General features: G+C 46.2%; 1 protein-coding gene across 1 annotated transcript in view; it reads right to left on the reverse strand.

Moving 5' to 3' along the window:
* The window catches only part of MCUR1 (mitochondrial calcium uniporter regulator 1), a 92,627-nt gene that overhangs the window by 13,809 nt on the left and 63,915 nt on the right, over positions 1 to 14,903 (reverse strand). Inside the window, exon 8 of the mRNA XM_040433310.1 lies at positions 6,220 to 6,334. Within this exon, the coding sequence (XP_040289244.1) occupies positions 6,220 to 6,334 (115 nt within the window). The remainder of the gene's footprint in view (positions 1 to 6,219; positions 6,335 to 14,903) is intronic.

The raw sequence follows: 14,903 nt of genomic DNA on the forward strand, positions 1-14,903 counted from the left end.
TGGGAATGCTCTCAGTAGCGCGTCTACCAACGTGCGCTTGTACTCGCGCATCTTCCTATCACGCTCCAGTGTAGGAAGTAAGGTGGGCACATTGTCTTTGTACCGGGGATCCAGCAGGGTGGCAACCCAGTAGTCCTCACACGTTAAAATGTGGGCAACTCTGCTGTCGTTGCGCAGGCACTGCAGCATGTAGTCGCTCATGTGTGCCAGGCTGCCCAGAGGTAAGGACAAGCTGTCCTCTGTGGGAGGCGTATCGTCATCGTCCTGTGTTTCCCCCCAGCCACGCACCAGTGATGGGCCCAAGCTGCTTTGGGTGCCACCCCGCTGTGAACATGCTTCATCCTCATCCTCCTCCACCTCCTCCTCATCCTTGTCCTCCAGTAGTGGGCCCTGTCTGAACACATTTGTACCTGGCCTCTGGTGTTGCAAAAAACCTCCCTCTGAGTCACTTTGAAGAGACTGGCCTGAAAGTGCTAAAAATGACCCCTCTTCCTCCTCTTCCTCCTGGGCCACCTCCTCTTCCATCATCGCCCTAAGTGTTTTCTCAAGGAGACATATAAGTGGTATTGTAACGCTGATAACGGCGTCATCGCCACTGGCCATGTTGGTGGAGTACTCGAAACAACGCAACAGGGCACACAGGTCTCGCATGGAGGCCCAGTCATTGATGGTGAAGTGTGTCTGATCCGCAGTACGACTGACCCGTGCGTGCTGCAGCTGAAACTCCACTATGGCCTGCTGCTGCTCGCACAGTCTGTCCAGCATATGCAAGGTGGAGTTCCACCTGGTGGGTACGTCGCATATGAGGGGGTGAGCGGGAAGGCCGAAGTTACGCTGTAGCGCAGACAGGCGAGCAGCGGCAGGGTGTGAACGCCGGAAGCGTGAACAGACGGCCCGCACTTTATGCAGCAGCTCTGACATGTCGGGGTAGTTGCGAATGAACTTCTGCACCACCAAATTCAGCACATGCGCCAGGCAAGGGATGTGCGTCAAACCGGCTGGTCCCAGAGCTGCAACGAGATTTCGCTCATTATCGCACACCACCAGGCCGGGCTTGAGGCTCACCGGCAGCAACCACTCGTCGGTCTGTTGTTATATACTCCGCCACAACTCTTGTGCGGTGTGGGGCCTGTCCCCCAAACATATGAGTTTCAGAATGGCCTGCTGACGTTTACCCCGGGCTGTGCTGAAGTTGGTGGTGAAGGTGTGTGGCTGACTGGATGAGCAGGTGGAAGAAGAGGAGGAGGAAGCTGAGTAGGAGGAGGAGGAGACAGGAGGCAAAGAATGTTGCCCTGCGATCCTTGGCGGCGGAAGGACGTGCGCCAAACAGCTCTCCGCCTGGGGCCCAGCCGCCACTACATTTACCCAGTGTGCAGTTAGGGAGATATAGCGTCCCTGGCCGTGCTTACTGGTCCACGTATCTGTGGTTAGGTGGACCTTGCCACAGATGGCGTTGCGCAGTGCACACTTGATTTTATCGGACACTTGTTTGTGCAGGGAAGGCACGGCTCTCTTGGAGAAGTAGTGGCGGCTGGGAACAACATACTGTGGGACAGCAAGTGACATGAGCTGTTTGAAGCTGTGTGTGTCCACCAGCCTAAATGACAGCATTTCATAGGCCAGTAGTTTAGAAATGCTGGCATTCAGGGCCAGGGATCGAGGGTGGCTAGGTGGGAATTTACGCTTTCTCTCAAATGTTTGTGAGATGGAGAGCTGAACGCTGCCGTGTGACATGGTTGAGATGCTTGGTGACGCAGGTGGTGGTGTTGGTGGTACATCCCATGTTTGCTGGGCGGCAGGTGCCAACGTTCCTCCAGAGGCAGAGGCCGAGGCGGCGGCAGCAGCAGCAGAAGAGGCCGAGTCGGCGGCAGCAGCAGAAGAGGCCAAGGCGGCAGCAGCAGAAGAGGTAGCAGGGGGAGCCTGAGTGACTTCCTTGTTTTTAAGGTGTTTACTCCACTGCTTTGCATGCAGGTGCCTGGTCATGCAGGTTGTGCTAAGGTTCAGAACGTTAATGCCTCGCTTCAGGCTCTGATGGCACAGCGTGCAAACCACTCGGGTCTTGTCGTCAGCACATTGTTTGAAGAAGTGCCATGCCAGGGAACTCCTTGAAGCTGCCTTTGGGGTGCTCGGTCCCAGATGGCGGCGGTCAGTAGCAGGCGGAGTCTCTTGGCAGCGGGTGTTCTGATTTTGCCCACTGCTCCCTCTTTTGCTACGCTGTTGGCTCGGTCTCACCACTGCCTCTTCCTCCGAACTTCTAGGACCTCATCGTCCCCTGCATCGTCTTCCACCCAGTCTTGATCCCTGACCTCCTGTTCAGTCTGCACACTGCAGAAAGACGCAGCAGTTGGCACCTGTGTTTCGTCATCATCAGAGACGTGCTGAGGTGGTATTCCCATGTCCTCATCATCAGGAAACATAAGTGGTTGTGCGTTAGTGCATTCTATCTCTTCCACCCCTGGGAAGGGCTAGGTGGATGCCCTTGGGAAACCCTGGCAGCAGAGTCTTCAAACAGCATAAGAGACTGCTGCATAACTTGAGGCTCAGACAGTTTCCCTGATATGCATGGGGGTGATGTGACAGACTGATGGGCTTGGTTTTCATGCGCCATCTGTGCGCTTTCTGCAGAAGACTGGGTGGGAGATAATGTGAACGTGCTGGATCCACTGTCGGCCACCTAATTGACTAATGCCTGTACCTGCTCAGGCCTTACCATCCTTAGAACGGCATTGGGCCCCACAAAATATCGCTTTAAATTCTGCTGGCTACTGGGACCTGAGGTAGTTGGTTCACTAGGACGTGTGGCTGTGGCAGAACGGCCACGTCCTCTCCCAGCACCAGAGGGTCCACTAACACCACCACGACCATGTCCACGTCCGCGTCCCTTATTAGATGTTTTCCTCATTGTTCCCGTTCACCACAATTTTGAGAATGGCAAATTTGGGAATAGTTTTTCAACCCAGAACAAAAAGTGTGCTTTTACGGTCACTACTAATAACTTGACCAGCTAAAACAGTACAGATTTGGTTGAATAGAAATGTGAGGCCTGTTTTTTTTTGCGCTGTGTGACAGGTATAGGTTTAATCACAGAATCAGACTTCTATCTGCACGGTAGCGTGTGTCTTAGGTTTTTCTGAATGACACTATCAGCACCTTCAATGTAAGATATCCTTTTTGGGATAGATTTTAAGTAGGCCTCATATAGCAGAAACTAGTTATTTTGAGAATGGCAAATTTGGGAATAGTTTTTCAACCCAGAACAAAAAATGTGCTTTTACGGTCACTACAAATAACTTGACCAGCTAAAACAGTACAGATTTGGTTGAATAGAAATGTGAGGCCTGTTTTTTTTTGCGCTGTGTGACAGGTATAGGTTTAATCACAGAATTAGACTTCTATCTGCACGGTAGCGTGTGTCTTAGGTTTTTCTGAATGACACTATCAGCACCTTCAATGTAAGATATTCTTTTTGGGATAGATTTCAAGTTGGCCTCATATAGCAGAAACTAGTTATTTTGAGAATGGCAAATTTGGGAATAGTTTTTCAACCCAGAACAAAAAGTGTGCTTTTACGGTCACTACAAATAACTTGACCAGCTAAAACAGTACAGATTTGGTTGAATAGAAATGTCAGGTCTATTTTTTAGGCGCTGGGTGACAGGCTCAACTTGCCCCTGATGTAGTATATGGCCAAAAAATAACCACACTGTTGATGGTTAAATGCACTTGGGTGACACAGGCTCAGCCTGCACCAGATGTAGTATATGGCCAAAAAATAACCAAACTGTTGATGGTTAAATGCACTTCGGTGACACAGGCTCAGCCTGCAGCTGATGTAGGATATAGCACAAAATAACCACACTATTGATGGTTAAATACACTTGGTGATAGCTTGTGCTGGCGCACCACAAGTCACAAAATGGCCGCCGATCACCCCAGAAAAAAAGTGATCTAAAAACGCTCTGGGCAGCCTCAAAAAAGTGAGCAAGTCAATATTAGCACTTCAATGATCCACAGCTGCAGATCGATCACAGAATGAAGTCTTTTGGGGGAGTTAATCTGCCTAATCTCGCCCTAACGTCGCAGCTGCAACCTCTCCCTATGCTTGAATCAGCAGAGTGACGTGCAGCGCAACGTGACCCAAGCTTATATAGAGGCTGGGTCACATGCTGCACTGGCCAATCACAGCCATGCCAATAGTAGGCAAGGCTGTGATGGCCTCTTGGGGCAAGTAGTATGACGCTTGTTGATTGGCTGCTTTGCAGCCTTTCAAAAAGCGCCAAGAAAGCGCCGAACACCGAACCCGAACTTTTACGAAAATGTTCGGGTTCGGGTCCGTGTCACGGACACCCCAAAATACTATACAGTTCGGGTTCGCTCATCCCTATAGATGACATAAAATGGCATTTTTGGCACATTTTTTTTTTTTTTTTTTTACGATGTTCACCTGAGGGGTTAGGTCATATGATATTTTTATAGAGCATTTTTATATATCAACTTTTTTTATTTTTTTATTTTATCACAATAATAGCAGTTTTGAAGCAAAAAAAAATAAATCATATTTTAGTGTCTCCGTTGTCTGAGAGTCATAGTTTTTTTTTTTTTTTTGACTGATTGTCTTAGGTGGGGTCTCATTTTTTGCAGGATGAGGTGATGATTTGATTGGTACTATTTTGGGGGCTTATGCCTTTTTGATTGCTTGGTGTTGCAATTTTTGTTATGTAAGGTGACAAAAAATAGCATTTTTTGGCACAGTTTTTTTTTTTTTTACGGTGTTCACCTGTTTAGGTCATGTGATATTTTTATAGAGCTGGTTGTTACAGATGCGGCGATACCTAATATGTATAAGTTTTTGTTTTTTTTTCACTTTAACACAATAATAGGATTTTTAACACAAAAAAATGATGTTTTAATATATCCGTGTTCTGAGAGCTATAGCTTTTTTTATTTTTTGAGCAATTTTCTTATGTAGGGGCTCATTTTCTGCGGGATGAGGTGACCGTTTTATTGGTACAATTTTGTGGGACATACGCTTTTTTGATCACTTGGTGTTCCACTTTTTGTGATGTAAGTTGCCAAAAATGGCTTGTTTTGAAACAGTTTTTTTTTTATGGTGTTTATCGGATAGGGTGGATCATGTGATATATTTATAGAGCCAGACGTGGCAATACCAAATATGTCTATTTTTTTTTTCTTACTTAATTTTTTTATATTTTTTTTTTACATGTGAAACCTTTTTTTTTTTTTTAAAAAACACAATTTTTAATTTTTTTATTTTACACTTTGTGTCCCTCATAAGGTCCTACAAGACCTCTGTGGGACATTTAACTTCACATTTCTTTTTTTTTTCACTATTGATTTCTCCTGTAACTAGGGCTGACATAGTAGCCCCAGTTACAGGGGAAATACACTCCCCAGAGAGGCTGTACAGCACTATACTGTGCTGTACAGCTTCAGTGCAGGGCTGATCGAGGTCTGTGGAAAACCCGACAGCTCCTGCACTCTCCTAGCCCCAACGGTCACATGACCACCAGGCCGGGACAGGAAGCGCATAGTGCTTCCTGGTCTGTATACACAGCGGTCGTTGTCCCTGCCTTCTCTCTGGGATGCCCTGCTGTCACTGACAGCGGGCCCCCTGCTCGGCAGCTGGACGATTAGCGTGCAGCTGCCATCTCTGAATGGACGTTCTAAAACGTCCATTCAGAGTTAAACAACCACCCAGAGGACATTTATAGTCTATGGGCAGTCGTGAGGTGGTTAATCTGAAATAAAGATGAAGCAGCATTTCAGCCAAGAAGTGCTACTCACACATACACAATATTCCATCCATAATGCTGTACTATACTGTTTACCTTTGCAGAGATCTTTGTGGACTGGGCTCCACAAAGTTCTAACCTTGATCCCATCAAACACTTTTAGGAATAACTGGAACACCAACAGCAAGCACCTTATTGCCTTACTATATGAAATTGGCAAAATAGACTTATTGCCCCGTTTTATGTAGCACTGTGCTGTTCTTTAATGGGAAGGATCTGTTACGGCAGACACAGGACAGTTAATAACTACTTGTGGTTACAGAATTATTATGTCTTCTATGGGCTCCCAATTCTCCATCCATTAGGATGCTGGGATGTTTTATAACTGTACAGGCAGAGTTACACCTTTATAATGTGTACCTTTTGTTTGAGAAGGAAAGCAAATTTAGGCAGAAAAGAAACTTACCTGCAAGGTATTTAATGCTGTCAAGTTTATGGGATTCTAACATAGTCTTCAATCCTGCTACTTCGGTGTCAATCTTTCGTTTTGTTTGTGTCAGTGATCTGTCCTCCAGGGAATGCTGAAATCAAACCAGGTTCAGTTATATGGACATATGGAGAGATGTGGTCAGCACCCGATTCAAAATGCGCCGGCACGGGAAGGAGGAAGCTCCAGCAAACACAGTGTAACGAACTCCCAGCAGACGCTTAATGTATTCAATTCATATGCTCATTTACTTCCACAGTGATATATCCATAGAGAGGACGCATTTCGGCCTGTCCAGCCTTCATCAACTGAAGGCTGGACGGGCCGAAACGCATCCTCTCTATGGATGTATACATGTGGAAATAAAGGAGCATATGAATTGAATACATTAAGCGTCTGCTGGGAGTTCGTTACACAGTTATATGGACAGACTGTGATAACTCTGCAATGTGCATGAACAAAAACTTCAGGAACCCTACCGGGGACTTAAAGGGGTTCTCCAGGAATTAGGTAAATGAAAATACTTAAATATTACTTTATTATAAATATGTTCCCAAATATCTTTCATTAGTTAGAATGGCTCGTTTTGTCTGGGGATCAATCATTAGGAGAAATAAAATGGCCGCTATCCTATTAGTACACACAGAACCTGTCCTAATCACACAGGAGGACAAGTTACTACAAAGCACTGAGCTAAAGAGCTGCCTCATCCTTCTCTCTGCTCTGCTTGTCAGGGATTATCATCCTGAATACAGTTCTTCAGCTGAATCTCGGTAGGAATGGAGTTCATGAGGAGACATGAAGTACAAAGAGGAGGTGGGGATTTGATAATGAGCAGCACTTGTATGTAGTCTCCATTACGTCCTGTCCTTCCTTTGAAGCTTGCTCCGTATATGATCTGTTAAAGAGTAAATATTGAGTGACAGGGCCTGGGAATGTCGTTTAGTGATATTTACCCCTAGGTACTTGAATATGTCTACCCCCTTTAGCTGTTCCACATGGGAAGGACCTGTCCAGTCTGCCTGTCCGGGGGCATGTAAACTAATTTCTCCCAGTTAATTCTTAGGCCCGAGAACTCCCCAAATTCATCGATCAAAGGCACTGCATTGCGAAGGGATGTATCAGGTGAGGACAGGTATAGGATCATATAATCTGCATATAGTCCTATACGGAACTCTCTCTTTTCCATGGTCACTCCAGTTATGTTGTTGCTACTCCTCACTTTAATTGCCAGTGTCTCAACCGCCAAGGCAAACAAGAATGGTGACAAGGGGCAGCCCTGTCTTGTTCTTCTGTGAAGGGGGAAGCTTTCTGATAATTGCCCATTTATCAGTAGCCTGCTTACTGGGCTGCTATACAGGATAGTAATCCATCTGAGGAACTGTGGACCGCAGCCAAAACCCTGCAGGCAGCCAAGCAAATAAGCCCATTCTATAGAATCAAATGCCTTGGTGGCGTCTAATGAGGCAAGGGCCCAATCCACATTAAGGGAATAGCCCACCTGAGTAACCACCTGAACCCGTGTGATGTTCTCAGTAGTGGACTTCCCTGGCATAAAACCTGTCTGGTCTTGGTAAACCAGTGACTAAATTACCTGATTGTGGCGAGTGGCCAAAATTCTGGTTAGGATTATGTACAGTCGTGGCCAAAAGTTTTGAGAATGACAAAAATATTAGTTTTCACAAAGTTTGCTGCTAAACTGCTTTTAGATCTTTGTTTCAGTTGTTTCTGTGATGTAGTGAAATATAATTACACGCACTTCATACGTTTCAAAGGCTTTTATCGACAATTACATGACATTTATGCAAAGAGTCAGTATTTGCAGTGTTGGCCCTTCTTTTTCAGGACCTCTGCAATTCGACTGGGCATGCTCTCATCAACTTCTGGGCCAATTCCTGACAGATAGCAACCCATTCTTTCATAATCACTTCTTGGAGTTTGTCAGAATTAGTGGGTTTTTGTTTGTCCACCTGCCTCTTGAGGATTGACCACAAGTTCTCAATGGGATTAAGATCTGGGGAGTTTCCAGGCCATGGACCCAAAATGTCAACGTTTTGGTCCCCGAGCCACTTAGTTATCATTTTTGCCTTATGGCACGGTGCTCCATTGTGCTGGAAAATGCATTGTTCTTCACCAAACTGTTGTTGGATTGTTGGAAAAAGTTGCTGTTGGAGGGTGTTTTGGTACCATTCTTTATTCATGGCTGTGTTTTTGGGCAAAATTGTGAGTGAGCCCACTCCCTTGGATGAGAAGCAACCCCACACATGAATGGTCTCAGGATGCTTTACTGTTGGCATGACACAGGACTGATGGTAGCGCTCACTTTTTCTTCTCCGGACAAGCCTTTTTCCAGATGCCCCAAACAATCGGAAAGAGACTTCATCAGAGAATATGACTTTGCCCCAGTCCTCAGCAGTCCATTCGCCATACTTTCTGCAGAAGATCAATCTCTCCCTGATGTTTTTTTTGGAGAGAAGTGGCTTCTTTGCTGCCCTTCTTGACACCAGGCCATCTTCCAAAAGTCTTCGCCTCACTGTGCGTGCAGATGCGCTCACACCTGCCTGCTGCCAGTCCTGAGCAAGCTCTGCACTGGTGGCACTACGATCCCGCAGCTGAATCCTCTTTAGGAGACGATCCTGGCGCTTGCTGGACTCTCTTGGACGCCCTGAAGCTTTCTTAACAAGAATTGAACCTCTTTCCTTTAAGTTCTTGATGATCCTATAAATTGTTGATTGAGGTGCAATCTTAGTAACCACACTATATCCTTGCCTGTGAAGCCATTTTTATGCAACGCAATGATGGCTGCACGCGGTTCTTTGCAGGTCACCATGGTTAACAATAGAAGAACAATGATTTAAAGCATCACCCTCCTTTTAACATGTCAAGTCTGCCATTTTAACCCAATCAGCCTGACATAATGGTCTCCAGCCTTGTGCTTGTCAACATTCTCACCTGAGTTAACAAGACGATTACTGAAATGATCTCAGCAGGTCCTTTAATGACAGCAATGAAATGCAGTGGAAAGTTTTTTTGGGGATTAAGTTAATTTTCATGGCAAAGAAGGACTATGCAATTCATCTGATCACTCTTCATAACATTCTGGAGTATATGCAAATTGCTATTATAAAAACTTAAGCAGCAACTTTTCCAATTTCCAATATTTATGTATTTCTCAAAACTTTTGACCACGACTGTAGTCCACATTTAGCAATGCTATGGGCCTATAGGAACTGCATTCTAGGGGTTCTTTATCAGGTTTAAGTAAAAGTATAAGGCCCCTTAAAGAAGTAAAGAAGAGATCGGGAACTACGCGAACAAGAGGAGAAGGTGAGTTAATTATTATTATTTTTTTTAACCCTCAATTGATCACCTACTAAGCATTCTGTATTCAGAATGCTATTATTTTCCCTTATAACCATGTTATAAGGGAAAATAATAACATCTACACAACACCGAACCCGAGCCCGAACTTCTGTGAAGAAGTTCGGGTTTGGGTACTAGGGCTTCTAGGGCTGCAACGATTCAACAATGTAATCGATGCAAAAAAATCCTCAATGCAGTTTCCCTGTTTAAATCACGTGACCACGGAGCGTGAGTGAAGAGAAGCCTCTCACTCACCGCTCCGTGGCCTCCCGTTCGCACCGCGCTGCCAGGGCCTTACGTGCACACATCGTCAGCGCGCTGGCGCTGACGTCAGGTCCCGCCAAGTGCATGCTGGGAAGTGGGAAGAAGATGCGGTCCGTCTCCTGCGGCCTCCATGTCAGCGCACTGCCAGGAAAGGTAAGTATAAGTTAGCAGGGGCCCAAATCTGCCTGGGGGAAGGGGGTTGGGGGGCATGGATGGAAATGGCATAGAAGGGCTGATGGCGCTGGGGGACATGGCATGGAGGGGCTTATTTGATGGCACTAGGTGAGTGGGGGACATGGTGGATGGCATGGAGGCACTGGGGGAGGGGGACAGATGGCAATGGAGGCACTGGGGGAGGGGGACATGGCAATGGATTGCATGGAGGCACTGGGGAGGAGTACATGGCAATGGATGGCATGGGGGCAGATGGCACTTGGGAGTGGGGGACATGGCATGGAGGGGCTGATCTGATGGCACTGGGTGAGTGGGGGACATGGTGGATGGCATGGATGGCAATGGATGGCATGGAGGTGCAGATGGCACTGGGGGACATGGCATGGAGGGGCTGATCTGATGGCACTGGGGGAGTGCGGGACATGGCATGGAGGGGCTGATCTGATGGCAGTGGGGGACATCACATGGCAATGGATGGCATGGAGGCACTGGAAGAGTAGGGGACATGGAAATGGATGGCATGGAGGGGCTGATGGCAATGGGGGAGTGGAGCTGAAGGCACTGGGGGAACAGAGCTGAAGGCATGGGGGGGGAAGCTGATGGCACTGGGGGATAGTGGAGCTGATGGCACTGGGGGGAATGGAGCTGATGGCACTGGGGGGAACTGATGCACTTGGGCTGATCGCACGGGGGGGGGGGGGGGGGTGTTGGGGACTGATGGCAGGGGGTCTGATGAGTTTTTATAAAGGAAGACAGTTTATGAATTCATTTTTTCTTATTAGAGTAGTCGATTAATAGCACAAATAATCGGTAGAATACTCGCTTGCTAAAATAATCGCTTGCTGCAGCCCTAGTGGCTTCCATAAATTAGTCGGGCAAGCACCCCATTTCCAAGGCCGAGTGAAAGGTGGATAACAATTGGGGGGCTAGCACCTCCGCATATTTGGCATATACTTCTTTGGGGAGCCCAACTGGGCCAGGAGATTTCCCGTTATTAATGTCTGATATGGCTTGTATTATTTCCTCCAGACAAATTGGTTGATCTAATTGGGCACTTTGTGGTATAGTAAGTTTGGGGAGGGATATGCCTTCTAAGTATGTGGCTATCTCTGCTTCAGATGCTGTTATGCTGGATCTATATACAGTCAGGTCCATTAATATTGGGACATGGACACAAATATAAAATTTATGGCTCTATACACCACCACAATGGATTTGAAATGAAACGAACAAGATGTGCTTTAACTGCAGACTGTCAGCTTTAATTTGAGGGTATTTACATCCAAATCAGGTGAACGGTGTAGGAATTACAACAGTTTGCATATGTGCCTCCCACTTGTTAAGGGACCAAAAGTAATGGGACAATTGGCTTCTCAGCTGCTCCATGGCCAGATGTGTATTATTTCCTCATTATCCCAATTACAATGAGCAGATAAAAGGTCCAGAGTTCATTTCAAGTGTGCTATTTGCATTTGGAATCTGTTGCTGTCAACTCTCAAGATGAGATCCAAAGAACTGTCACCATCAGTGAAGCAAGCCATCATTAGGCTGAAAAAACAAAACAAACCCATCAGAGAGATAGCAAAAACATTAGGCGTGGCCAAAACAACTGTTTGGAACATTCTTAAAAAGAAGGAACGCACCAGTGAGCTCAGCAACACCAAAAGACCCAGAAGATCACGGAAAACAACTGTGGTGGATGACCGAAGAATACGTTCTCTGGTGAAGAAAACACCCTTCACAACAGTTGGCCAGATCAAGAACCCTCTCCAGGAGGTATGTGTATGTGTGTCAAGGTCAACAATCAAGAGAAGACTTCACCAGAGTGAATATAGAGGGTTCACCACAAGATGTAAACCATTGTTGAGCCTCAAAAACAGGAAGGCCAGATTAGAGTTTGCCAAACAACATCTAAAAAAGCCTTCACAGTTCTGGAACAACATCCTATGGACTGATGAGACCAAGATCAACTTGTACCAGAGTGATGGAAAGAGAAGAGTATAGAGAAGGAAAGGAACTACTCATGATTCTAAGCATATCACCTCATTAGTGAAGCATGGTGGTGGTAGTGTCATGGCGTGGGCATGTATGGCTGCCAATGGAACTGGTTCTCTTATATTTATTAATGATGTGACTGCTGACAAAAGCAGCAGGATAAATTCTGAAGTATTCCGGGCAATATTATCTGCTCATATTCAGCCAAATGCTTCAGAACTCATTGTACGGTGCTTTACAGTGCAGATGGACAATGACCCAAAGCATACTGCAAAAGCAACCAAAGAGTTGAAAGAGGGAAAGAAGTGGAATGTTATGCAATGACCAAGTCAATCACCTGACTTGAATCTGATTGAGCATGCATTTCACTTGCTGAAGACAAAACTGAAGGGAAAATGCCCCAAGAACAAGCAGGAACTGAAGACAGTTGCAGTAGAGGCCTGGCAGAGCATCACCAGGGATGAAACCGAGCGTCTGGTGATGTCTATGCGTTCCAGACTTCAGGCTGTAATTGAGTGCAAAGGATTTGCAACCAAGTATTAAAAAGTGAAGGTTTGATTTATGATTATTATGTCCCATTACTTTTGGCCCCTTAACAAGTGGGAGGCACATATGCAAACTGTTGTAATTCCTACACCGTTTACCTGATTTGGATGTAAAACAGTTTATTGATGCTGTCCAGCAGCTTTTTTCTTTTTGGTGCTGCCCTGCTCATACGATGTGGTGTGACCTGTAACTTCAAACATAGGTTTGTTTTTTGGATTGAATAGTTTTCAGTATGGCTGTGGGATTGCATACCCCCCTTTGGTGTTTGAGATAAGCACTATAGCATTGTCCATCTGGACCAGAACGAGGTAAGGTACCCCATTAGATGATAAGTCAGGTGAGTCCAGGTCAGCCATGGAGTAAGGGGCTGATGGATCAGGATATTGACATCCAGCGAGGTTGTAGACTTGTCCCAATGGGAAATAATGGTGCACTAAGAGGGTGTTAATCTGAGCATACGAGATTGCTTCCATGGAAGACCAGTTCCAGGATGCTGATGCATTGAGGTGGACTTCTAGGGAGTCTGGAAACCCAGACTGTAGCTTTTCTGGTGGGAGGAAAATCATGGCCTGAACAGTGTGAAACACATGCCCAGAAGATGTTGAGAAAGGAAAAAGTTGGACTTTTGTCTCTTCAGAATCAAGGCAAAATGGGACAGGGTGTTGAAGGGAATGTGAAGTGGCGTCAAGCAGAAAAAAATATTCGGTGGCATAGAGAAAAATTAGTCTAAGGCCTTATGCACACGACAGTTGTTTTTTGCGTCCGCAAATTGCGCGTCCTCCCAAAAAAACGGATGCGGCATCCGTTTTTTTTGGAGGATCCGTTTTTTTCCCACAGATCCCTTGTAATAAGTGCCTATCCTTTTCCGCAAATGTAAGAAAAGTAGGATATGCACTATTTTTTTTGCTGAAGGGAAACACGGACAAAGGACACGGAACACAAACGCATTTTTTTGCTGACCCATTGAAATGAATGGGTCCCCATCCTATCCGCAAAAAAAAACGGAACGGAGGCCGAGAAAAACAACTGTCGTGTGCATGAGGCCTAAGGCCTAATGCACACGACCGTGCCGTTTTTTGCAGTCTGCAAAAAAACGGAAGGCGTCTGTGTTGCCTTCTGCAATTTGCGGAACGAAACAGGCGCCGGCAATATAAATGTCCGCAAAGCGCGGACAAGAATAGGACATGTTATATTTTTTTAGCGGGGCCGCGGAACGGAGCCACGGATGCAGACAGCACATGGAGTGCTGTCCGCATCTTTTGCGACCCCATTGAAATGAATGGGTCCGCATCCGAGCCGCCAAAACGGCGGCTCGGATGCGGACCCAAACAACAGACGTGTGCATGAGGCCTAAGCCTGAGGGTTCTGGTGGAGGCTGAAATAGCATGCAACCAAATATGTCCATGATGAATTTGGTTGCCTTGGAGATTTCCAAAAACACCTGCGATGAGTAGTGTGCCCAGTCTGGAATGGGACCTGGTGGGTGCTGGATGGGTATAGCCAGCACATTGGTTGGAAAAATGGTGCACTCAGAGGTCACTGCATGTGCTGATGGAGGGGAAGTATCACTGTCAGAGTGCACTCTGATTTGATTGGACATATGCAAGCACAAACCACAGCCTGAGAAGTTAGGGGCTAAATTAGGAAGCCAGAATGCTGCTAAATAGTTAGTGCTGGTGTCCTGCCAGCGAGAGATGGTAAAGAAAACAAAAAAAAAACAAAAGAAAAAACTGATTATGCCGTTCTACCATGCCTCCTGGCAGCAGGAGCATGGTGGACAAACACTAAAGAACTCTAGCAATTGTGCCTGCCACTGACAGTGGAGGAGAATGGCATTGGAAATGGGGCACAAGGTCCCACTATCCGAGTACTATCTGTGGTCACCAGAGGAGGGATGCTGGGCAGTAGGGGCAATGTCCCAAAAGGAGCACTAATGAAGGAAGGGAGGTGGAGAGGAGGGTATCATATTTACCCTCCCTGGACGTCAGTTAGCTGATCAATGCCCACTACCTCCAGCCAGGTTGTCCCTTCAGCATACGCACCTCTGGGGATAGGGGGGGGGGATTTCCTCCTCAGCCACATCTTGCATATGTTGTGTCTGAGGAAGAAAGCTGAATGCTTTGCACGATTTCACCTGTGTGTTTTAACCATTCTAATAAACTATTGTCATTAGCACCTACATTTTTTCAATATTTCATAAAATATTCGGTGCGCATCATTCATTTCTAGTCAGACAACTTAATGAAAAAGGTTCCTTCCTGGCTCTGTGTCTGTAAGGATGCTCTTACATGTAGTAGTTTTGCCACACAGCCCTTTACCAG

Source organism: Bufo bufo, chromosome 5, assembly GCF_905171765.1.
Source record: "Bufo bufo chromosome 5, aBufBuf1.1, whole genome shotgun sequence".
In the NCBI taxonomy this organism is placed as follows: domain Eukaryota; kingdom Metazoa; phylum Chordata; class Amphibia; order Anura; family Bufonidae; genus Bufo; species Bufo bufo.